The sequence below is a fragment of the Urocampus carinirostris genome, chromosome 1 (genome assembly GCF_059441175.1).
Source record: "Urocampus carinirostris isolate Australia breed hairy pipefish chromosome 1, RoL_Ucar_1.0, whole genome shotgun sequence".
Classification (NCBI taxonomy): domain Eukaryota; kingdom Metazoa; phylum Chordata; class Actinopteri; order Syngnathiformes; family Syngnathidae; genus Urocampus; species Urocampus carinirostris.
Genome location: NC_142349.1, coordinates 23,672,426 through 23,697,193, shown reverse-complemented (window position 1 = coordinate 23,697,193; position 24,768 = coordinate 23,672,426). Strand labels below are relative to the sequence as shown.

Genomic DNA, 24,768 nt, shown 5'->3' with positions numbered 1-24,768 from the left:
AGTGGTCCAATATGTATTCGAATTATCTTTTCTTTCTGCAGACCAACCGAACCACGAAGATGAGGACAACTGCGCTGTGATCAGAACCGAGTCATCGGGCCGTTGGCAAAATCGCGATTGTTCCAACGCTCTTCCCTACGTCTGCAAGAAGAGGCCCAACGCCACCTTGGATCCTTTTACTACCGGTCGGACTAATTTGTCTCTAACTAGCAGCGGAACCCAAACGAAATCACGTCCCCTGTCCCGGCAGACTCGTGGGCGGATGACGAGAAGTACGAGTGTGAAGTGGGCTGGCAGGCCTTCCAGGCGGGCTGCTACAAGATGGTGCCAGAAAAAGGGGACTGGGATGCAGGGCTGAGGGCTTGCCAGAAGATGGGGGCCAACCTGGCCAGCATTCACACGCTGCCCGAAATGGAGTTCATACTGCGCAACATCAAGAAAGGTCAGCTGCACTCCAGAATCCTTTCATCTTCTTTTTATAGGGGGGCATGCAGCTACTCAGTTTATTTCTGTTATACACACACAATTATATGATACAAATATTTATGCTAGTACAAATGCTTTGTTTGTAATCAAATCAATTCGATTTGTTAAGCAATTTTTTGGCAATAAATTACAATTAAACATTCGGTGTACAATAAGACAATATATACAATAAAAGCCCCTCCTTTATCCCCACCCAACAACCCTAAACACCTTATACACAGACACACACGATTGTACAATTAGGATTAAAAAAATCTAATTAATAATAGAAATAGACCTAAAATATAATTGTGTCAAGGCAAAGACTAACCATGTGAGGAAAGGGACCTGGGAAAGGCCTATCCTCACTGATAATTGAAACTAAAACAACAACAAAAACTACACAACAAAAATACAAAAATGTAGAATAAAAAAGGACGTTACAGTAAAAGGTTACAAGTCAACCAAATGTTCTTATTTACATATTTATTAATAACATTCGACAGTTGAAATTTCTAATCACCTGTGGATAAGAGCTAGAGGTAACTTAACTGGACATGAGGGGCCGAGTCCAATACAAAACCTAAATTTTCATATTTTATATGTGGGGACTCGGGAGAGCGAAGGTACAGTGATTTGGACTGAACCGAATTTCCTGCCGGCTCTGGCCTAAGATCTTACCTCTAATAAGAGTTATGTAGCAAAAACAAGTTAAGACAATTCATTTTTAATGCCATATTTATTTGGCTTTCTGATTATTGATTGTTCCATACAAATCTGACTGGATTATACAGTAAATTCCCTCAATAGGAAGCTGTTCTCTCAATCTATTTCCTGAAAGGTAACTGCTGAGATCCAGCAGGACGGCGAGCTTATGTTTTGTTCAACACCAAATAGCAAACATAATAAAGAAGATTCCATAATTTGTGTTCCGCTCCTGCTGTATTTTATCAGGGTTCATGGTCCATGCATATATACAAGGTTTGTACAGTTGCTTGAAAATGTTTGAATTTTAGTATTGTGTTTTCAAGGATTGGAGGGTGGTTGAATTTTGGGTAAAGTACTTGTAATTACTTGAAATTATTGCCATGTTTCACAACAAGTCAGCTTAAAAATGATGCTGACACTGTTCTCTGATGGCTTCAATTTGGCATTGCAATTTTCATCCTTTGTGATTAACAGCAGCTGGCATTCATTTGTATAGCATTTTCATATTAAGTGCCATGCACGCTACACCTAAACAGGGCACAATAAAATGTGTATTAGTGCAAGGATTATGTATCAATTATGTACATTAATTATGGGCCATGCAAAAGAATGCTAAATTGCAAATGGAAAAACTTCCTGCAACTGAAAATGTAAGTTACATATTACCATTATGTTACCAAACACCTATATGGGGAGGGATTTTGTCACACATATCTTGTTCAGATCCACTTATGTGTTTGCGATTTATTCAAGGTCTAAAAAGCATATTTTTTATAAATGCCCGTGCATTAGAAAAATAATATCACCTATGTAATTCACAGATATATTTGTGGATTTGCAAAATACATGATTCGCACCAGATTTCTTCTCTCATCGATACTGGAGAAATTTAAAAATGAGAAATGTTGCTCATTCTGTTTTGGTTGCCACAGTAAACACACGATATTCATTTCACTCTAATCCTGTTTAATTTCTCTTGAACTCAGAACGAAGTCCCCCCTCCAAACTTTCTGTGTTTTATTAACATTCCCATCGATGTTGTGTGTGTGTGTGGGTGTGCGTTTTTAGACACGGACCAGCTGTGGATCGGACTCCACGACATCGCCATGCAGATGGACTTCCACTGGAGCGACCACACGCCGGTCATCTTCACGTACTGGCACCCGTTTGAGCCCAACAACTTCCGCAACACTCAGGAAGATTGCGTGTCCATTTGGGGCTCAGTGAGTGCCACCTTCCCCTCCATCCCCAGTCTATTTTAGTCCTCTCTTTGTAGCTGTGATACATTGTGTTTTTGTCAATTTGTATACACTCAGTAGTAATTGTGTTTGTGTCGCTTCCAAACGCAGAATGGAGGCTGGGACGACAGCCCGTGTAATATATCGCTGCCCGCCATCTGCAAAAAGGCCGGCACCAAGAGTGGAGGCAAACCTCAGCATAAAAACTGCAAACAAGTAAGTGAGAAAAACGTTACTGCATCAAACATACAGCCCGCAGGCTAGATCGGGTCTACCAATGGATTTAGTTTAGCCCTTGAGACAATGCTGTGAGAAGCACAAAAAAAAGGAGCCACGTCATATCAAACAATAATCTGCAGTTTCATATGTGTCCACTGGGTGTCGCCAAAGTTATACATCATTCCCAGGCTAAACCACCCACTGTAGCCGTGTGCGCTGAATACTATTTATCAACCAGAGAATATTTGAGGAAACAAACCATCCCAATGTTATTTACTTAAAATAGAATTCCCAGACAAGGCAAAACTCAAGTTTGTAACAAGCCAGAGACGGAGACAGGACCCAATAGCGTTCGTTCAACTCAGTTTTATTGAAAAAGAGAGCAGTGCTTGCTTCCACGATCCGATGATCGTCAGACACGGGTAGCGGATGGCAGGAACGCAGAAATGGCACTTCCGTGTCGAGGGGGGATAGTCACGGGTGGCAGGAAAGCTGGTCAATAGCCGGACAGGGGAGCAAGGATGATAATCGAGTCCAGAAAAAAGGTCGGCAACAAGTACCAGGCAGGAAACAGGGCAAAACAGGTCGATGGCCGGGACGAAAGATCAGGGCATTGTTCCTCTCTAGTGTACGTGAGTTTCCCTGAGTCAAATAAACTGTACTGGAAATTAAATCAATTAGTGTTATTATTTTTTTTACAAATGCACAGTTGATAAAAGCTACAACAGAATATATAACGAGAGAGAAAAAAATAGTTTATAATCAAATTTTACAGCCCTGAATCTTCTTTTTAATTTAATCATGAGACGCCAAAAGATCCTCAGCCCTACAGCTAAGGCACATTTTATGACATTAATGTATAAAATTAAAGTTTTTTTTTCTACCACGTGGACCCCTGAGCTATAAGAAGTTTGACACCTCAACCTTACAACAACTCGCTGTTTGCTATCTACTGCGCTGGCGGAATACGTTTTATAAACTTACAACAAAGGAACAAACAATGTTCAGCACCTGAAGTATCTTGCAGGATTACATTGAAAGTGATATAAGTATATTTGGCATTTCTTTGTGTTAAAAGCATTATCATTTACCATTTTTTGTTATTCTAGAGCAAGTGATTTTCAACCACTGTGCCGCGGCACACTAGCGTGCCGTGAGAGATTGTCAGGAGAAATTATCCAATGTCACTTTTTAAAATTTAAAATTTTACAATACATTTATGAATCATTTTCTGCAAATATTATGTCATTGTCAAGTGTCTGTGCTGTAAAAACTGGGGGTATTATAAATTATATTGTAATTAAACATACTGTTAAGTCTCACTTTATAACACTTTTGGTTATTGGTGTGCCGCAAAATTGTTCCAATGTAAAAACCGTGCCCTGGCTCAAAAAAGGTTGAGAAACACTGATCGAGAGAAGTATTTGTAATATCTGCACCTATATTGGGAATTGAGCGAAATCTGAGGGATACAAGTAATACATACAGTATCCAGATAATGAATATGATCAAAATATTACTAAAGACAAAAAATTTTACTCTTGCTGGGTGTCGAACCGCTACAAGGAGCAAGAGAAAAACTTTATTTCCCTTCCCCTTATCACTAACTTCCTTGGGACCCGTTATTAATCAGCAGAAAAGGAAATAAAACCAACAAAGTCCCAATACAATGAGACGTAGTCCCTCAAACACTTTTGGGGCAGCGCTGATCAGCTGAACAGGAAAAAGAAATCGAGCAGGGCATTATCGCCATCTACCGATAAGGAATGTCATTGAATCTAAGCATTATTTTACCAGGGCAAAGGCTTGCAACCCGCTGAAAATGGGTCTGTAACCCACTTTTTGGGTCCAGACTCACCGGTTGAGAAACAGTGGCTTACAATATATAAAAATACAGGCCCCTGAGGACCACATTTGCAAAGCCTATGTTAGAAACACTATGACTATCGTTGCTACTCGTTCTTTGCTAACAGTGTTTTGTCTTGTGTGATTCTTTTAATTTAACTGAAGGCAAAGTTGTGTTGATCAAATTGAATTAGTTGTGGACACTTTAAAAAAGAATCCCTCTTAAGCCACCTCAAACTGTAGGTTGAGTCTATATACCGTACACACCAAACCTGCGTCCACGTCTCTAATGTCTGAATTAAACCTTTTACTGGGGCCCGCAGCTACTGACCGACTGCAAGCCCATCGGGAGCACGATTATTGTTTTACGTATTCTAGCTGTTCATTCACCTTCAACCTCCTTTTCCCTGCAAACCCCTCCTCCGCCCCACCAGTCTCATCCAATATTTACAGTATATTTTCTGAAAGTGAGCCTTTTACACGAGTGAAGATGAGGCAAGCGCCGCGCATGAATCACGTCGCACGTAGGCGTAATTCGCTCCGACATCTGTCTTTGATTGAGCATCCCTGAAATCACGTCCACATGTGCGACCCAGGCGAAACTTAGTTGACTTGACGGGCCTGAAATAGTCCTACTTGGGCACATTCCTTAGAATGTGATATGCTAAGTGTAGACAGTCCACATTTAAAGGGACATTGTGTAGTATTTGACCGTTGGTGTCACTGTATTGTGTAATGCAACCCAAAATGAGTGCTTAAAAGCTAGTTGTTGGTTTTAAATCAGGGCATGGTGTATTTGTAACCTGTGCAGTCCTTTGAGAAAACTACACAAATAAATGTAACTTGACTTGACTTGACACAAAGAAGTATACACAATAACTACAGCAACTCAAAGTGACCAAACTGCACCATTTTTATTTTTTGTCTAGCCATTCACGGGTTTTTTGGGGGGGAGGTTGTCTTAAACAGCAAGATGGCGTAAAATCATATCAGCTCCCTTGAGGTGAGCCTCATGTAAAAAACAAACAAAAAAAACACAATGACTGATGTATTTTCTTATTGTTCAAAAATAGTTTTTAATTCAGGGTTTTTTAAATAATACGCAATGTCCCTTTAAAATAAACGACCAAAGTATGTTCAGATTTACAGTGATTTTTGCAGATTTTTGGGGTTGAGTTTGTGTATTCACAAATGTTCTATTATTCATTGGGCTATTTCATTTAAAGTTTAGTTGTTAGATTCAAGGTAAAGAAAAAAAGAATGGACAAACTTTATATCATTTTGAAACATTTAATGAAGAGCTTATTCTTAACTTACTATTTTATATGAGTACAGAATCAGTTATTTCCTTACAAATTGCAACGATGACACAAGCTAGGTGATGGCGCCCACGGGTAAAAAAGTTCCAAACTCCTTACAGTTCCTTTAATGTAAGAAAATTGGTTTTGAAACACACAGAATGAGAGCAAAATCATTTCTTAAATCCCTGTTTTTAAGCTCTAAATTTCAGCAAAAATCAGTAAAATCTTCATTGAAAAACTGAGTTTTTTCCCCTGAAATTTAAATTAAAAAAATTGACAAATGAATGACAATGGCTCTTTAAACTCAGGTGGACGTTGTACTTTATTGAGAAAACATTCTACTTTCAACTTTTTAAGGACACCTCAAACGACGCTCCCCACCACTAAGGTCAAATGATGTTGCGACCTCGTTGGTGCCCCGTTGACCCATGCGGTTAATGGATCCGCGGTGTTGTAAACAAAATGTTATGTATTTTTTATACAAAATAATATACGTTTTCATCCAGTGTTAACGTTTTCCTCGGAAAATCCATTCATAGGTATGGTGCAATCTTCAATGAGTTTCCCAACGTTTTCCCCCTCAAATTCTCAAATTACAGAGATTCAAAATATTTATCTTAGTTTGAGGTTTCTCATAGGTTCAAAGGATGAGGAGCGTTTGTTTTGAAAGGGTGCGAGTCCTGGGTGGTCATGTGACAGAGGTTCAACCCACGGCCTAGTTTATTTTCAACTGAGCTCGACATGTGAAACAACAAGTAAAAGTGCCACGTGTTGCTTAAGCGAACAGTTGTTTTCTCTGTTTGTTGGTGTTAAGTGAACGGTAGGGGTGGACGATACTTTAGTATCGATGTTAGCATCAATGTTAACGTCACATGTTCGCTTCAACTGTTCGATACTGATGCGATACCCATACTTTTTGCCTGGAAACATAATGATCTTCGAATCATTTTATTCAATACGGTAGCTACAATTCAAACTTTATGGAAAATAAAAGCAAATACAGTTACAATTGTTTCACAACAAAAGCCAAGAGAGTCAAATAAAAAAGCAGCAGTAACGAAAATGCAAATATAACTAGTCAACAAGTCAACTATACCTTCCATTGCACAATATTTTGACATTAAAGCCAGAAAGTGCTACATTTGTAAACGATCCAATATAAAAACATTAAACAGTATAAAAAATAAAACACTTCTACTACAACAACCGTTACAGAGCAAAAGTCAAGAGAGTCAGACAACAAAAAATCAGCGATGCAATGGAAAAACCCTTTTGGCCCTGATGCCATAGTGACAGCAGATTTACAGGTTTTTGTTCAGGAACAGTAACACGTTTACATTTTTGGTTGCAGCTCATTGCTCTCTGTAGGGTGAACTTTTTGCATGTGTTTATGAAAGATGCTACAGTAGAGGACCACTTTACCATACGAATGACACCTTTCATTGTCTTTTTCTTTTGTTGAAAAAAATGTCCACACGCCGCTGCGCTTCCCGTTTGCCTCTGTCATATTTGGTTTCCAATAAGAGGTTACCACATATTTCTATCCCTCTCTTCTGCCTGGCAGGCAAGATGCAGCCAGGTAGGGAGAATTGCTATAAGTGTGCCTGTAAGTCACACAAAGAGGCATAAACTTAGAGAAGGGCAGAGGGTGCTTTCAGTATAGAGTAGAAGTATTTTCTTTACAGAATTCCTGTTGTAAATAAGGATGAAAAAGTGTGACATGGAAGGCCTTGAGGCATCTAAAGAGACGTAAAAGGGCTGATTATTTTTTAAGATGCATACCTCAGGCCGAGTGAACTTGATCTATGTTGTCTGGAAGAATCATTTGTAACTTAAAACAAGTTTATAGTCGTCCTGTTGGATTCTATACATGACCTAATACAAATATGTTTTTATTTTACGACACTATCAGGTTTCAGGCTTGTTTTCATCCTCCATGGATTTTATCGCCCATTTTTTATTGTTGCGAATGTGTCTACTTTAAATTACCGTTTTTTAGGGACTATAAGGCACACCCAAATTGGCCAGAAATTGTGCACCTGTGACAATCATTAATCAATCGAAAAACATAGCCGGAATTGCAAATCACTGAATGCAATGGGAATCGAACGCAGGTTGCTGACATCCTAGGACACCACCAGGCATTTGATTTGATCTCATTATCAAACTGTTTTTTTACTTTCTTGTTAATTTTGTGTCGAGCACAAAAGATTTGGGAGAATATTAGATGTGTTTTATCTTGTGGAAAACCTGATGCGGCCTCACTTTAACTGAACCGTAACTCTGGCGGCCCCTCAGTAAATTATGTTTGAAACACCTGGGCTAAGGTGTGCAAAACAGCCCAATATCCAAGAAATTGAAACAAGAAATTGTGATTTTTCTTTTAATTCACAGCCAACTAAATTGTGCAACAGCTGTTTTTTTTAAATACATCGCAAAATCCAGACAATTCTTCTTATGATATTAGCTGATAAACATTTTATTTGAAGGGACACTTGCAGCAAACAACATAAACTAAGGAAATACAAAGAATTATTTTGGTGAGTATTTTGTTTTTTATCAAACAATAGAGCATTAGTTTGCGGTAAAAGAAGGTTTTTCACTGGACACATCACAGCTCGAGTGGCAAGTAGCTTTTTAAGCCTGACCCATTTTCATTCCTGTATACCTGTTTGTCTTTTCTCCCCATAGGGCTGGAAGTGGCACAGTCCGTCCTGCTATTGGGTGTCAGAGAATTTGTTGACATTTGACGAAGCAAGGAAGTCTTGTGAGGAAAACAAGGCGTCGCTCCTCACCATCACCAACAGGTAGAAGAGACTGAATCATTAGGGCACATCCCTGCTAGTCTGACACGCATTGACCGCACCCCCCCAAGGTTCGAGCAGGCCTTCGCCAACAGTCTGGTGTTCGGCCGTTCCGACGATTCTTTCTGGATCGGGTTGAGTGACCAAGGAACCTCCGGCTCCTTCAACTGGCAGAGCGGCGACCAAGTGTCCTATACCAACTGGAACCGAGACCAGCCAGGTGGGTCAATGTTGTCAGCGCAAGGGTTCGGGAACATGTTCCTCGTGAGCCACATATATTTTATGATCACATCTGGCTTTGAGATAATATAAGGGCCTTGGCAATATTTTCTGTGTCGTTCTAGTTACATCAAATGCAAAACAGAAGCGCTGCATTTGGTGTCTGGTTCGGTCCAGAATATATGGGATTCAATTCCTACCTACAGTTTAATGTTACGGTGCACACCATCAGACCCCATTTTGGAATCCTGTAAGGAAGCTCATTAAACAATGTACGTTCACTGTTGAGACGCTTTATGATAAAAACCCACAGAACAAACAGTAAACATCTCCCCCAAAATAATGGCAGCGCACCAAAGCAATTTGTTTGGGTGAGCTCTGCACACATAGCGCAGCTTTCTCTCTCTTTATTCATCTCTCTTCAGCCCAGCACGCTCTGCACCCAAGGTGAATGAATGCATCCATATCCTGCTCCTTTGCAATATTTTATGACATATTCACAAACTAACTATGCTTGCATCTTGTTTTGAGGCATTATTTGCTACAAAAATTAATTGATTTATCAAATCATCAAACGGCACACAGTGAAATGAAATTAGCTTTTGTCTATATAGTGGGTTTGGCGCATTTGTCGAATTTAAGATATATGGCGTAGCTCTCAAAAAAAATTCAAAATGGTTCCCAACCCTTGGTGTATTGTTTTTCAAGGATTCTGCTCTCACATTAAACCTACTCCATTGCAGTCAGCGTCCGAGGAGGCTGCGTCTCCATGGCAACCGGTTCGGCAACCGGCTTGTGGGAGGTGAGAGAGTGCGCGTCTACGAAGGCCAAATACATCTGCCGCCAGAAGCAGGATGCCGCCTTGAGCCCAGAGCCAGCTCTTCCTGCTGTGCCGCCCACGCCAAGCCTCAGCGGTTCCTGCCCAAATGGCTGGAAGAGCAACAGCAACCTACGCTATTGTTACAAGGTGCTAACCCCCTGACTACATCGTTGATTTCAGGTTTTCTCATAGCTCAAATCAAGGGAGAAGTGGTACCATTCATATAATGAATGAGTTGATATTTATACTAGGTATTTTGACGATTTTTATCCTTACAGCAGTTACCACCCTCTTGCTCCAATTTATATTCGGAAACTAAGAATTCAAAAGTATAGGAATAGAAAGTGTCAAATAATTCGATTAAAACGAACGGTAACTAATATTCTCTGATTTATAGTACTTTTGTCATTTTGGGGTATGGGATTTAATGCACTAATTGTAATAGATATGGATACCACTCACAAGCTTTGCATTTCACCTACAATATACAGGCCTGTCCTAGAAATTATAATATGGTGATAAAGTTCTTCACTTTGTGACTTGCAATTAAAAAACATACATTCTGAATAATTTACAAGTCAATTAAAATATCGCAAGCCTATTATCCTTTTAATATTGCTGATTATGGCGAAAATTCAAATATCTTATCTCAAAATATTACAATTTTGTGAAAAAGTATTTTAGTAGGCTGCAAGCAATGATCAGCAATATTAAAAGGCTTGCAATATTTAAGTCTATTTGTAGTGAACCCACAATGTATGGTATTTTTTTAATTTTATCGTATTACACAATATTAATAGATATAGCAAAATTCCAATTTTCTGAGACAGTCTTTGAGACGACCGCATAGGATGAAATACTCTACCTCTATACATCCGTCGTCCTCCCCCACTTTCCTAAGTGATGCCATCGTCTGCGCAGGTGTTTCATTGGCCGCAACTGGATCAGAAGCTGAGCTGGCTCCAAGCTCACTTGTTCTGCCGTAAACACGGCGCCGACCTGCTGAGCATCGGAAACCCTGATGAGGAGCACTTTGTTCTCCAAGTCCTGCATGAGGCATTCGGGTTGGTGAACCGTAATCTCGACAATGACAAAATTGACTCAAGTAAAAATGACGATGTGGCTCACAGAGAGTCGGAGGACCACGAGCAGCACTGGTTTTGGATCGGTCTAAATCGCAGGAACCCGATGGACAATGGCAGCTGGAAGTGGAGTGATGGTCTGCCAGTGAGTTTTGGCCTTTATAAAACCTTTTTTATTCTCTAAAAAGCCTTTCTTAATCGTATGCAAATTTGCTCACTAGGTCACGTACCAGAACTTTGGCCGCTACCATTACAACGTCCGTCAGTGTGCTGCGGCAGATTTGGGCTCCATGACGTGGCTGGCTATGCACTGTGACTCTCAGCTGGACTGGATCTGCAAAATTCCTCGAGGTTGCATATCTTTATAAATTGGTAGCTTGACAAGTTGAATTACTGAATTATTGGGGTGGGCAAACATTTTGAGTGGAAGGCCACGTTGGGAAAACAATCAGGTACAGTTGCAATATGAGATATATATCACATGCATTAATGAATAAATATTCATCCAGATCTTCACAAAAATGTTATATTTTATTTGGTAGGAGAGAGGGAGAGAGAGAAAAACAAACCTGCTTCTTTATTGATAGACCTTTTCAACAAAATTGTTTTTAAGCACAATTTTGATAATATGCATCGAAAAAGTCTAAATGCATTTTTTTTTAGTGCTGGCAGCCCGCTGGATACTCTTGCCAAAAGCATTTACTTTCTTAACATGCAAGGCTGTCACCTGCAGGACTCAGTGGGAATGGCAGGTTTACACAACATCATTATTTTTAGTGCATTTTAAAATATTTTGGTGCATATTTATTTCTCATTCATTATTAGGGCCAAGTCGGACAAGTTGCTTCCTTTTTCAAACCATTCAATGCCACCTAGATGTAAGAATATGGCATTACATGATTATTTTGCATACTTTTAGAGCTGGTTAGCCCTACTCCTGAATATGCAAAATGATTAAGGCAATCCAAAATTGTGACATTGTTTGGTGGAAAAGCAAATTCCCTCTTTTTGTGTTTTCCACGTTTTAGGTCTTGTTGAGAAGGAACCAGAAGCAGCTGAAGGTTGGTGTCATTGCGACCTCTCAGCATGTGAAAGTCTTCATTCTGCTAATGTGAGGCGATGGCGTTTGGCTTGTTAGGTACCGCTTCACCGGAATGGATCGGCTTCCAGGAGGCCGAGTACAAGTTCTTTGACCATCGCACCACGTGGGACCAGGCCCAGAGAATATGCTCATGGTTCGATTCTTCTCTGGCCTCTGTTCACTCTGCGCAGGAGGAGAAATTCCTGGCTGGAACACTCAACCAGGCAAGAAATCAAAACCCAAAAGTTTAAAGAAAGAGTTATTAACAACACAAAAATTAAGATTTCCATTTTCTCTTCATCTGTCGTAGATGGTAAAAGCAGAGGGCGATAATTGGTGGATGGGCCTTCACACTTTTGACAACGATGGACGATTCCGCTGGTCCGACCACTCCGTGCTTAACTATGTGTCCTGGGCTACCGGCAGGCCTCGCCCCCTCAGTCGTGACCGAAGATGTGTGCATTTGACTGCTAGCAAAGGTAAGATGAATTTCACTGTTGAGGTTTTGTGATATTTTTGACAGCTCAGAGGTAGGTGGAGTGGGGTGGGGGGTTCGAATAACATGACTTGAATACACTGAAAGCTTTATCTCGCTGCTTTTGAAAAGTGGAGTGGGCCGAGCAAAAGTGCCACTCTGACCTCCCGTACATCTGCAAGAGAATAAACGTCACCGGCACTGCCCCTCCGACGCCGTCGTCCCCACACCAGCCATCAGGCTGCCACGAAGGTTGGGCCTCGTATCAGCGCAAGGTACCTCATTGAACTAACAATGGATGGATGGATGTAACTGCAGGGTTTAACTAATATATCATTTATATCAAGCATGTCAAACATACAAACCGGGGACGTTGGATGATTTAATCCAGCTCGTCATTCATTTATGAGTATGTCAAAAAAGAAGCGAGTCCCAAGGTTATTTTTATCAAAAGTCATGTTTTTTTAAATAATCCAAACTAAATGCTCCCTTTGGCCGCTACAGCGAAGTAAAAATACACTCAGCTTTAGTAGGCCCAACCTAGTAGTTCAATCTTCAATCTGATCTAGTCTAATCTTTCTACCCTTGTAATGTTGAAACTCTTACTTTGGATTTCTTTTTTAATCAATTCAAACTAGTACAACAATTAAAACAAAACTTACATTCTTTACATTGCTTGCACTAGAGAAGGAGCCGGGAACCTTTTTGACCCAAGGAGCGAGAGCCACGCGATGTATTTCAATACAAAATTCAACAAAACCACCTGACCCCCTCTCCAGAAAAAAAGATTTTCCGGCGCATTTTTTTTTCACCATGTGACGTTTGAGGATTTGATAAGATTTATGAAATAATAATGCTATAGCCTGTGTCACATACCAACGTAAATATACAACTTCAAACTTGTCTCCCTCCAGTAGTTACGTAAAAGTGTTCAGGCTCATTTGGTCATTTTTGTCCCAAATAATGGTTTTAAAACATGGTGCGAGCAGAAGACCCCACGCTGCGTGGGTGCCTGTCTTTTGTAATGAAATCTAAAACAAGACCGCATAAACATCTATATATTTTATATTTCTGTGTCTACAAAGGTTACATTAACTGACAATTTTCCATTATTGACGGATTAGACGGGAAAATTCTAACGTCATCCGTCATTATAACGGATAAAAAAATTGAACCATTAACGACAACAGTAGTATGATCTTAGGACGTGTGGGACTTAGAGAGAGGCAGAGAGACAAAGAAGAACAGTGGCGTGTGGATAATTAAAATGAAAAGTCAGTGGGATAAAATCACGGCCAGACCGGATCGTATTGATTGACATCTTAGGCTCAGGTTTAAGATATTAGCTCTAGCTCCTACTTGAGTTTGTACAGCATGGTGAGTTTGTTCAGGAGTAAAACTGAATTTACTCAACTGTTAAGATAAACCAGTTAACACTGCAATGCTAAACGTGAAAATCATTTTAATTCATTGTTTTGACTAAATATATTATGCTTAAAAAGATCCCTTGTTATCCATGCTTAAAAATTTAGAATACGCTACTAAAGTAGGCTGAATGATAGAGCATAATACTGAAATACTTCGGAAAGCTAACAATTTTAAGTTGACATTGTTTTACAGTTCTGGCCCACCTTAGAACAAAAGGTCTGGATCTGGGCCCAGAGCCAATTTGAGTTTGACATCCCTGATTTACATATTTCTTTCCTGTCTTCACAAGTGTTTGCGATTGTTTGAGCTGCCGACCCAGAGGGCCACGTGGTCTGCGGCCAAAATCAAATGTGAGCTGCAGGGAGGCATCCTGGCTGTTGTGTCCAACTATTTGGAGCAAGGTAAAGCAGTTTTACTGTGTTTTGACTATGATTGGTCAATATTTCGTGACTCGCTCCTTGCAGCCTTCATCACCACCCTCCTGTCTAACACCACCGTCGATCTCTGGCTGGGCCTGAGCTCCGACGCCAAAGGTCACTTCCAATGGGTCCACCCGGGCCTGCTCGGCTACACAAACTGGGCACCAGGACAGCCAGTGGATAACAACGGGCCACATCATGATAAGAACCCGGTACTTGCCACACTGGGCACATTTAATTAATCACCACTGTTTTGATTGATTGGCTGTGTTTTACAAGGGTAACTGCGTGGCTATCATTCACGGCAACCCGCAGAAGAACAAGGGCATGTGGGCCTCACGGGCTTGCGAGACGGAGAGCATCGGCTACCTCTGTCAAAGGCAACAAGGTGCTCAATTAAAAGCCCCCACTTACAAATATTTAAGATTTTAAAATATTAGATTATTTTTCGTTGCCCGGTGGCGTAAACTTTGAATTTAATTCAGCAGCATGTTTCATTTTTTGCTAACTTCAAACAAATTCTTGCAAACGTTGAGGTCCATACGGTCAGCATAGCAGTCAGAGAGACACTGACATTATAATCAACAAATTGGAAAATCCATTTATCGAGGGATGTCAAACTCATTTTGGGTCTGGGGCGGGATTCAGACTTTCTGTTCTGATGCCAGCTCAGTAAAAAAATGTAAACTCCCAATTTTTAGAGTATTATGTTTGTATCATTTAGCCCACATTAGTAACATATATATATATATATATATACCGGAGGTGGCTAGAGTCAAGAGCACATTCATATTTCTGACTCTTTCTGGGAGGTTGATTCAGAGGAGGGGATTCCCAGCCCCCTCGCTCAACCCAACAGATGTGTTGGGAGTCATTAAGTGACCATACCCCCCAATTCCAACCCCTAATGCCGAGTCCCAAGCAGGGAGGCAACGAGTACCAATGTTGTAAGTCTTAGGTATGACTCGGTCGAGGCCTGAACCAGCAACCTCCCAGTCTCGGGGCGGGCGCCCTACCCCCAGGGCCACCGAGCTGGTTTAGTAACATACGCTACACATTCTAATCACAAAATATTAGGGATCTTATTCACAAACAATGGGGGGTAAAAAAATTCATGGTACAAATTATTATTAATAAAGCGTCACAGTACTTGCTACCGAGAAAAGTAATTGCAAACCGGGCACAATTACCATGTAACAATGTTTGTGGCACTGCTTTCTGTGTAGATCCAAGCATCTCCACGGCACCCGATTTAATTCCTGCCTCGCTGTCCAAGCGCTTGGAGCTGGGTGGCATCACGTACCAGGTGGTACAGAAACGTCTGGACTGGACCGGCGCCTTGCACCTCTGCAACTCCTTAAACGGAACCCTGGCGGCACCCAAAGGTGCCGTCCAGCAGGCGTACCTTACCTTGCTCATGAACAGTTTACGACAGCCGGCCTGGATCGCGCTCTACAATTACGGGGTGAGTTCGTTTATCAGGGGTGGGAACATTTTTGCAGTCGCAGGCCACAATTTTTGGCCAACAGGCCGGTCCTGGAGACCTATTCAATTGTTCTTGTTTATGAACAAATATACATGCAGACATCTAGATGTCATATGTGTTTGTATTTTATTTTAAATAGATTAGTTTTATTGAACCCTCAGAACAAAAGCAAAATAATACACAGTATTAAGTCCCTGTTTTAAGCACTGATATTCAGTTTTTTAATTTTACTGTAATATTTCCTTTGTAGGATTTTTGTAGTATTTCTGTTGTATTTGTGCTGTATTAACATAGATCTTTGTAGTATGTCTCTAATATATTTTTTTTAATATTTCTGCTGTATTTGAGTAGTAGTACTCATGTAGTTGGTCTCGAGATGCGTGCCACCGGGCTGTACTTGCCCAAGAAACACCATTGGAAATGGTGCCCCTAAGACCCTGGTGGTTAAGGTATTCAATCAAGTCAAGCCAAGCCATGTTTATTTGTATAGCCCCTTAAGGAGTCTTAAATGGATGCGCAGACAACAGACTATTGCAAACTACACCATCCCCTGATCTAAAACCTACATGTGGGCAAGGAAAAACTCAAAAACCTCAATTTGAGGAAAATAAATAAACCTTTAGATGGGACCTCACATGAGATAATCCCCCTTCCAGGCAAATGGCCCAAATGGAGAATGCTTTTGAACCTGCGGATTTGTTCTTGGCTCTTCACTAGCAGACCAGCATTTTCTGAGTGTTGGCTCTGAGCAGGACGGCACTGCGGCTGAATTGTTAGCGTGTCCCCGGCACAGTTCTGAGGTCATGGGATTAAATCCAGCTACCAGCCTTCCTGTGCGGAGTTTGCATGTTCTCCCCGTGCTTGCGTGGGTTTAAACTGGGCACTCCGATTTCCTCCCATATTCTAAAGACATGCATGTCACGTTAATTGGCCTGTCCAAGTTGTCCATAGATGCGACTGAGCGAGTGAGTCGTCCGTCTCTGTGTGCTCTAAGACTGTCCGGCAACCAATTCAGGATGTCCCCTGCCCACTGCCTGAAGATAGCTGGGATGGGCTCCAGCACCCTGCGACCCTAATGAGGATAAGTGGTGCAGATAATGGATGGATGGATGGCTCTGAGCAGGAACAAAGGGGAAAATCTGAAAGCTATGTGGGGGTATCTGGTGCGCCTTACAGTGTGGAAAATACAGTATATTTACGTCTTTAAAAAAAAAATAATTCTTATTAAAGTTGTTTTTTTTAATCAAGATTTATTTAAAACTTAGCCAAAGAGGTAAGAAGTTACTTCAGAAGTTATTAAAACAAAGAAAATAATGAAATAGTTGCAGTGTCTTTGGATATTTGTGAGTTCTTTGCGGAGGAAAAAACATACGCATTCAAACATTTTCAGTGAGAGGAGAGTGTTCTCTGTTGCTTTCCAGGGCCGGAGTTTCACCTGGCTGGGTGAAGAAGACTTGCCATACTCAAATTGGGTCGACGGTCAGCCCAATCAGCTGTCAGGTTGTGGTCACATGACCACTAGCGGTCTGTGGACCATGAATGCTTGCGACTCCAAGCTAGATGCTGCCATCTGTCAAATCAATGGTAAGTAAATTCTTGATCAGTGTGGGCAAACTTTTTGACTCGTGGGCCGCATTTGGGGAAAAAATTGCTGATTGATGATGGGCGCCACTAGGCTGTAACTTACCCAAGACACACCACAGGAAATGTTGCCCCTAAGACCCTAGTGGTTAAATGATTCAACCAACCAACCAGCTTACCTTTAGAGAAGAAAAGGATAACATAAGCCAATCCAATTTTTTCAAGTTCAAGTCAGGTTTCTTTGTATATTTGTTTATAAAGGGACAGTTTCATCCAATTGGTTTTGAAACACTCAAAATATTCAAATGCATTTATTTATTTTTATATAAAAACTTTAATTAAAATTAATAGCAAATGATTATCTACATTTTTTAAGCTCTAAATTTGATCATTTTGCATTGAAACTAGGGCTACTTCAGGAGTGTTTTATAGCTTGAAATTTAATGTATTGATAAATATACAGTAATTGCTTCAAAAACAAGTACAGAAAATATTAACCAGCTATTTGAATATTGGCCATGAGAGGAATAGAAAATATAGGTTTTATTGGGGCGCACAAAGGGACTAAGGATAAGAGAGACACCAAAACAACAACACATTTTCATTAACAATACTTTTACAGTTACATGCGAGCATTATAGCTTTACCATTTTTCATTTAGCATGTCAGTTTATAACATCTGATTTAATTCTTTCCTGGTCTAATATATATATATATATATATATATATATATTCTTAAATTAAAATGTATACCTGAATCTGGGAACTTTTTCTCATAGATTTCATACCTATTATTGAAAGGAGCTAAAGCTTCTTTAAACTTCTGCAAAGACTCCCAGGTCCTGATTTTTAATTTCTATGTTTTAAAACCAGGTGAGTGCCGTCATTTGCCTTAAAAAGCGCATCCATGACTTTTAAGTTAAACAACACAAGAATTGGTTCCATCATTGTTCTCTGGTTGATTAGTAGTTGTCAGCAAATTCAGCTTTGAGAGTGGCACTTAGCTTTGACGACATCCAATGGACATATTCTAAAACTGCAGGTAATTGACGTGATAGGGGCCTATTTTTCTTTTTTGTGTCTTTTAGCTTTACTCGCAGGCCCGATTAGATCCGTGGGCCGGATTAAATCTGTTGAGGGGCTATATCAGGCCCATGGCTGTACTTTGCTGACCCCTCAATATGATATCAAGAATCTTGATATCATGATATTAAATAATGATGTAAATCAGGGATGTCAAACTCAAGTTTGGCTTTGGGGCTGGATCTAAGATTTCTGTTCTAAGGCTGGCGATCAGTTAAGAAATGTCAACTTCTATTTTTTAGCTTTGCTTTTTAGTATTATGCTTATGTCTTATGCTATCATTTAGCCTCCATTAGTAACCTACTCTACATATTATAGTCACAGCCTATGAGGGATGTTTTCTAAACGTAACACATTTATTCACAAACAATGGAGAAAAAAAGATTTTCATGTTTGCTGTAGAATTTGTTTTCTGGTTTATTTTAACAGATGAGTGAATGCAATTTTACACCTGAACCACACTATACAAACTTAACACTTCCATTTAGCTGCCAGAGAGAGTATTTATGTTTGCATTTATTTGTAAAATCAGCACTTTTGATAGAAATGACCTACAGACTTGCTTCCCTTTTTGACATAATTTATGGCGAGCTTGATTAAATCATCTGGCCAAGGACCATATATTTGAAAATGATCCTGTTCTCTAGGGACACCTCCTTTTTCAAAAACAGTACTAGTAATTCCCTGAAATTCTGGTTTATTTGAAACAGAATCTCCGGAGACTCACCAGTGGCTGTACCCAGGAAGTTGCCCTCGCTCCGTGGGCGACTGGGCCTGGGTCTCCTTTAGGAACCACTGCTATGCTTTCAACTTGCAACGCCTCAGACTGCAGCAAGAAGCTCGTCTGTCCTGCCAGAAAGGTTTCGCTCCTTTCGTTCTCGAACCGTACGCCATCGAAGTCTCTTCGCTGTAAAGCATTGTTGTCTTCTGTTTTCCTAGTTGGAGCTGAGCTTCTCTCCATTTTGGACGAGACGGAGAATGCATTTGTTTGGGAGCACATCCAGAGCTCGACTGAGCAGGCCCACGGAGCTTGGCTTGGTGTCAGCGTCAAAGGTCCAAAATCACTTTTCCCTTCTTTTTTTTCTCACAGCGGAGCAATTTCACGAAGCTTCACTTGACGATGCATTACATATCTGCCGAGTTCATATAAGACTTTAGCAGCTAAATCAATTTGGACCAGAGGATAAGATTTGAAGCATTATAGACTATATAATCCAGATTGTTTCTTCAGCATAATGAGAAAAGTCATTCCTAAAATAAGGAAAACTATCCTTTCTGGCAAATGGCAGATCATTTGTGTATTATTTGACCTCTCGAAGTTACTGTGTTGTGAAGTGCAACAGAAAACAAGTACTGAAATGCACAAGGAAGAATACAAACTATGGACAGCCAAGGAGACCAAACAGCACCATTTTCTTCTCATTTTTCTGTGCAGCCTTTTTCAAAGCTTTTGGTTTGGGGTACCCGTGGCAACAAGATGTCCAACAATCTTGTCAGCTTCCACTAAGTAAAAAAATTCAAATTTCTCGACCGATTTAAAGAAAATGCACATTCATATGATAGTTCATTTATATATTTTTGTATTATTTAAATCAATACTGTTTTTATAACCAATTGATCTTTTATTGGTAATTGACTGCATTTTCACCACATTGGCAAAAGATTTTGCTCATTTGAAATCTTTTTCTTTCAACAAGAAAAATGTTCACCTGCAAAAAGCAAACATGTTGGTAGATAGTTGATTGTTTTGTTCTTTTAAAGTATAATGTATAATGTTGACAGAAAATGTTACTTTAGAACAGCACAAGTAGGTCCTACCTAGAAACGTGTGTTTAAAAAGTACAATTTCCTAATCTTGGAGCTGGCAGATCGTTTTACATATTTTAAAGGGACATTGCGTATTATTTAGCGCCCCTTAGTGATTTAAAAAAAACTCAGTTGGTTAAAAGCACCATTCATTCATTTAAAAATTACAATACTAATTAGAGTAATAAGAAAAACTACACAAACTATTGTGTATAAATAAAGGTCTTTCCTCAGGTGGTAGTGGCAACTACCTTCCGACCAAATACGATCCTTCTTACTAGGAGCTGAAAATCCATCATTTTAGCCAAACTATTTGTTCCCTGGAAAGACAGGCTAGCCATATCTCATCGGGCAAAGAGGGCCTAGTACAAGGACATTGTGGATGAGGCCCTGGGTGGCACGCCACCCTCCATCCAATTGCCATCAAGGTTTTCCCGCCACATCTATGCGCAGTTTCCTGCAGAATCTTGGACTGAATTACAAACAAGTACAGAAGGCTATAAGGGAAACAGCTAGAATAGGCGAAAGCATTTCGAGTTGGCTGTGGCTGTCAAGAGGTCGTAGTTGGACCCCTTCTGCAGGTGAAGGCTAACTCAGCCTTTGCTGCCCCACTCAGGAGAAGTGTACAGGTTAAGGGGCGAAACACTTGTGATGCGAAGATACCTGCTGAAAATGCAGAAGGGGTCCGTAGGAACACTACAACATTTCACCAGCTAGAACCCTAACATCCACATTTGTAGTTGCTCCTGCAATCTCTCCTTGCAGCAAATCACCTCTGGTATTTATTTACATCTTTTATTTTGGAAAAGCATATCAGACTGGGTGCCTTTTGCTCTAAATAGTAACAAAAAGTAGCTCTCGTCTTAAAAAAAAGGTTGGAGATCTCTGCCCTGCAATAGGAAAACTATAGTTATAATGTCAGTTTTTGCAATGCAAAAGTAAAAATGAATGTAAATGCACTTTAAGGGCCGGTCACACAGCCGTTTGCGGCTGAATCACGGCTAAAATTTTGCGGGTTTTTTTTGCCCGTGGTTGCCCGGGATGGAAAATGCGCAAAATTGGCTAACCCCCTGTTCATCGGTGGTATGCCCGCAAAACAGACGCCGGCGACTGTTCCGCTTCCTCAACACCCACACCGCCCCACCCCATCGCGTGACTTTTTCATCCACGTTAACAAACGCATTTTGTAGAATACGATCGCACTTTATTGTTTAAATAAACGCGTTATATAGACTAGGATCTCCCAATTGTTATAATTAGCTCGCTTTATAGTTTTAATAAGCGTTTTATATAGAATACGATCGCTTTCGTTGGAAGCGCAGCAGAATGCGCGTTCACGCGAGGGGGGGAGGATTTTATATACGGTGTGCATTACTGTTCGATTACGTTCACAACAAAAACAAAGACGGAGTGGATTAAGTTGTATTACATTTCCAACAAATGCAAGACGATGTGGTTTTAGTTATATGTTCCCCATTACATTCCCTAAAAGTGAGATAAAACGAGGTAAAGGTGGTTGTATTAGCGAGGGGATGCAAATCTCGGCACCGGGCTGTAGAAATCATAACCGCACAAGACACAGTCCCGTGAAGATCAAGATTTCAAGATATGGCATCATTTTTATTTTATTATCTTGAAAAGAAATGCCTAGAAATAAAAATGGATTAAGACGAGATCACTACGCTGACGGGGGGGGGGTTAAAGAGTGATTGTTCTATCTTCTTTATTCATTATCCATTATCGATCAGTTCATAATACGCTACAAAGCTTAGGAGCCGGGACTCTTAGGGGTTTTGGGGTTTTTAAGGGTTATTGTTCTATCTTCGTTATTCATTATCCATTATCCGTTATCGGTCAGTTCATAATACGCTACAAAGCCTAGGAGCCGGGGGTTTGGGGTTTTTAAGGGTTATTATTCTATCTTCGTTATTCATTATCCATTATCCGTTATCGGTCAGTTCATAATACGCTACAAAGCCTAGGAGCCGGGACACTTACTCTCAGCCAAAAGGCCAAGCTAAGGTCCTAGCCCTAAAGCCTTGCTGCGATCATTGCGAATGCACCGTTCCCGGAGGTACTGCAATACCGGGCCGATGCGTGGAGTGGACAGAGCAAGCTCTTATTAAGGCCAAGCTAAGGTCCCAGAATTAAAGCCTTGCTGCGAATGCACCGAAAGATTTATTCGAAATGAAGAGAAACTACGCTGACAGGGATCCATGTTCACCCCCTTGACGTCACGAGCACAAATGACGTGTGCTCGGCAAATCGCGCTGTATATACGCGGAGAAAGGCGTTTGACTGTCACACGCGTAACACGCTAATTTCACGTAATAACACCGCGATACAGGCGCAGAACATGCTATTACCATGCTCCACCCACGATTACCCGCTGAAATTTCCCGTCCTACCCATGTGTAACCACGCCCTGGCCGCGGCCAGAGCACGTCGTTCCGCGTCATTTCCGCGTCATTACTTCGTGTTGACCAAGTGTGCGGCACGCGGTTTAACACGTGCTCAAACTTTTGAGCAGCTCAAAAGTTTTGAACGCGGCCAACCACGTGAAAATTTTCGACCGCGAGTAAAGCACTGCTCTATCTCGTCTATATGGCGGTCTCAAAACGTCCAACAGCGCCCAACAGCATCTGCTTCATGGCCAGAAATTTCTGGCCGTGGTTCAGCCTCAATACGCTCGTGAAAGGCTTTGTACCCGCGCTCTGAGGAATTGGGCAGCGCTAAACTTTTTCGCGCTGCCACCCGCGCGCGAATTTCCGACCTCGTGTTAAGCACCGCTGTATCTCGTCTGAATGGCGAGCTCAATGCGTCCAAAAGCGTCCGCCTCAAAGGCAGAAATTTCTGGCCGTGATTCAGCCGTAAATGTCTGTGTGACCGGCCCCTTAGGTCGAGGTCTGGTGTGGGGCGGAGAAACGGAGATGTCGTACACGAACTGGGAGTCTCATGAAGTGGCCTTCTCTGTGCTGTCGCCCAACTCCTGCTTTTGGATCCAGAGCAACAGTGGCCTTTGGAAGCCCGGATCATGCCGGAACCGAACGCACGGCGTCATCTGCAAGCGGCCAAGGAGTAAGTACTTATTTGCTGGGTAGAAGGGTTGTCTCCAGGGGAAAAAAAGTCTCTTTTTTTGCAGTCGTGGAGTCCTCCAACGAGTTGCTGAACGGTGACCATCTGCCGACACTGATCGTGGTCCTAGTGACTGGCGGGGTGTTGGTGGTTCTGATCGTGGGCGTCATCTACCTGTACCGGCGGCGAGGCGGGGTAGGCGCCCGAGGGTCTTACGACGGCGCCCGCTACAGCCGCTCACACTCGGGCCAGGGCGAGCAGGTGGAGAAAAACATCCTGGTGTCGGACATGGAGCTCAATGAGCAGCCCGAGTAATCCGGCCACAATTGTTACTGGGCCTGACTGCACCGGAACTGACAATTTTGTAAAAGCCAAAAATCATCTGGAAAAATAAGAATCCCCTAAAAAGTGAAAGTCTGTGCAGAGCGCAGCAGCATGTCAATATGAAGGCGAAATATTTTCAGATTTTTCATTTTTTCCTCCCTACAATTTTGAACCGTTTGCAAGTGTGTCTGTGACATGCTTACCTGGCAATAAATCAAGGATAACCAATCACAGCGCGCTTTTCACGGAACATGTCATGTAGATGAGCCACTACTAACCCAACCCCTTTTCTGGACATCAACTTTTGGGCCAAAGCCAAAACTAGGGGACTGCGATGAGGTGTGCAGCGAGAAGGAACAGAAAACTGAAGACGAAATTGTAATTCAGATTTATTTTCTTTCATGGAAGCAACACTTTATCAATGCTACGTGCTAATCATTACCTTGCTAACAGCCACCAATGCTAGATCTCTGTTAAAGGTATTCCAAAATTCTTTAACATGCAAAATGTGAGGAAATAGTAGTTTTTTTTGCATAAAATTTATATATATGTATTTCATTGTTACATTCACATTATTTTCAGAGATAATGCATTTTGAAGACAGCATATCTTGTCTTAGTCATCCTGAGCTGTGACATCGTCGGAAGAACCCCAGAACCCCAGAAAGCCATATTGTTTTACGTTGTTGAAGAGGTTATAAGTGTTTTAAGTGAAGTTTGTAATGGTACAAAGGGAAAGCGGCCAAAAGGGAGCTAACTGGCCAAAAATACACTCGGGGAGCCACCAACAACGGGGCTCACGGGTACTGATCAACAAAAGGCACCAAGGGCTACGACGATGTATGCAAAGCCGGCCGGTCATGAGCAAACCAAAGAACAGGACAAAAACCGGTACTAACGCCAGGCTAGCTAGCCAAACAGCATACGGTGGGCAGCCAACGAGCATCAACCGGGACCAAACAAAACAGGAAAGCCCTTGGCAGCCCAGACGCTTACAGGGAACTAGCCAGACAAAATGATACCAACCCCCACACAAAAACACAAACGAAAATCCTCAATCACCTACTTCTACAAGGCGAAGACAACAAGGAACGCACTCTGTAATGGCAGCAGGTAGGTTTACACCACCCCAGATTTTGGATGTTGAGGCATGCAACTTAAACAAAACAGTCACAAAGCCCCCAATACCAGGGTAAGAAAAGCTCCAATTTTACAAGCAGAAAATCAGCAGTATACAATCGCTGTCTGTTTTGGAGCTGGCCTCACATGACATGTTAATGGGCCTCCTCATTTTGACACAAAATATTTTG

General features: G+C 41.3%; 1 protein-coding gene across 1 annotated transcript in view; it reads left to right on the top strand.

The window, feature by feature from the left end:
* Window positions 1-24,012, top strand: part of mrc2 (mannose receptor, C-type 2) — a 43,822-nt gene extending 19,810 nt beyond the window's left edge. Inside the window, exons 6-28 of the mRNA XM_088330964.1 lie at window positions 42-185; window positions 251-442; window positions 2,242-2,396; window positions 2,523-2,627; window positions 8,468-8,583; window positions 8,652-8,800; window positions 9,543-9,766; window positions 10,541-10,683; window positions 10,750-10,846; window positions 10,923-11,052; window positions 11,730-11,762; window positions 11,840-12,006; window positions 12,093-12,261; window positions 12,390-12,532; window positions 13,975-14,086; window positions 14,150-14,316; window positions 14,384-14,492; window positions 15,331-15,569; window positions 17,012-17,174; window positions 18,965-19,114; window positions 19,194-19,307; window positions 22,959-23,138; window positions 23,203-24,012. Of these exons, the coding sequence (XP_088187090.1) occupies window positions 42-185; window positions 251-442; window positions 2,242-2,396; window positions 2,523-2,627; window positions 8,468-8,583; window positions 8,652-8,800; window positions 9,543-9,766; window positions 10,541-10,683; window positions 10,750-10,846; window positions 10,923-11,052; window positions 11,730-11,762; window positions 11,840-12,006; window positions 12,093-12,261; window positions 12,390-12,532; window positions 13,975-14,086; window positions 14,150-14,316; window positions 14,384-14,492; window positions 15,331-15,569; window positions 17,012-17,174; window positions 18,965-19,114; window positions 19,194-19,307; window positions 22,959-23,138; window positions 23,203-23,450 (3,449 nt within the window). The 3' untranslated portion in view covers window positions 23,451-24,012. The remainder of the gene's footprint in view (window positions 1-41; window positions 186-250; window positions 443-2,241; window positions 2,397-2,522; window positions 2,628-8,467; window positions 8,584-8,651; window positions 8,801-9,542; window positions 9,767-10,540; window positions 10,684-10,749; window positions 10,847-10,922; window positions 11,053-11,729; window positions 11,763-11,839; window positions 12,007-12,092; window positions 12,262-12,389; window positions 12,533-13,974; window positions 14,087-14,149; window positions 14,317-14,383; window positions 14,493-15,330; window positions 15,570-17,011; window positions 17,175-18,964; window positions 19,115-19,193; window positions 19,308-22,958; window positions 23,139-23,202) is intronic.
* The last annotated feature ends 756 nt before the right edge of the window (window positions 24,013-24,768 follow it).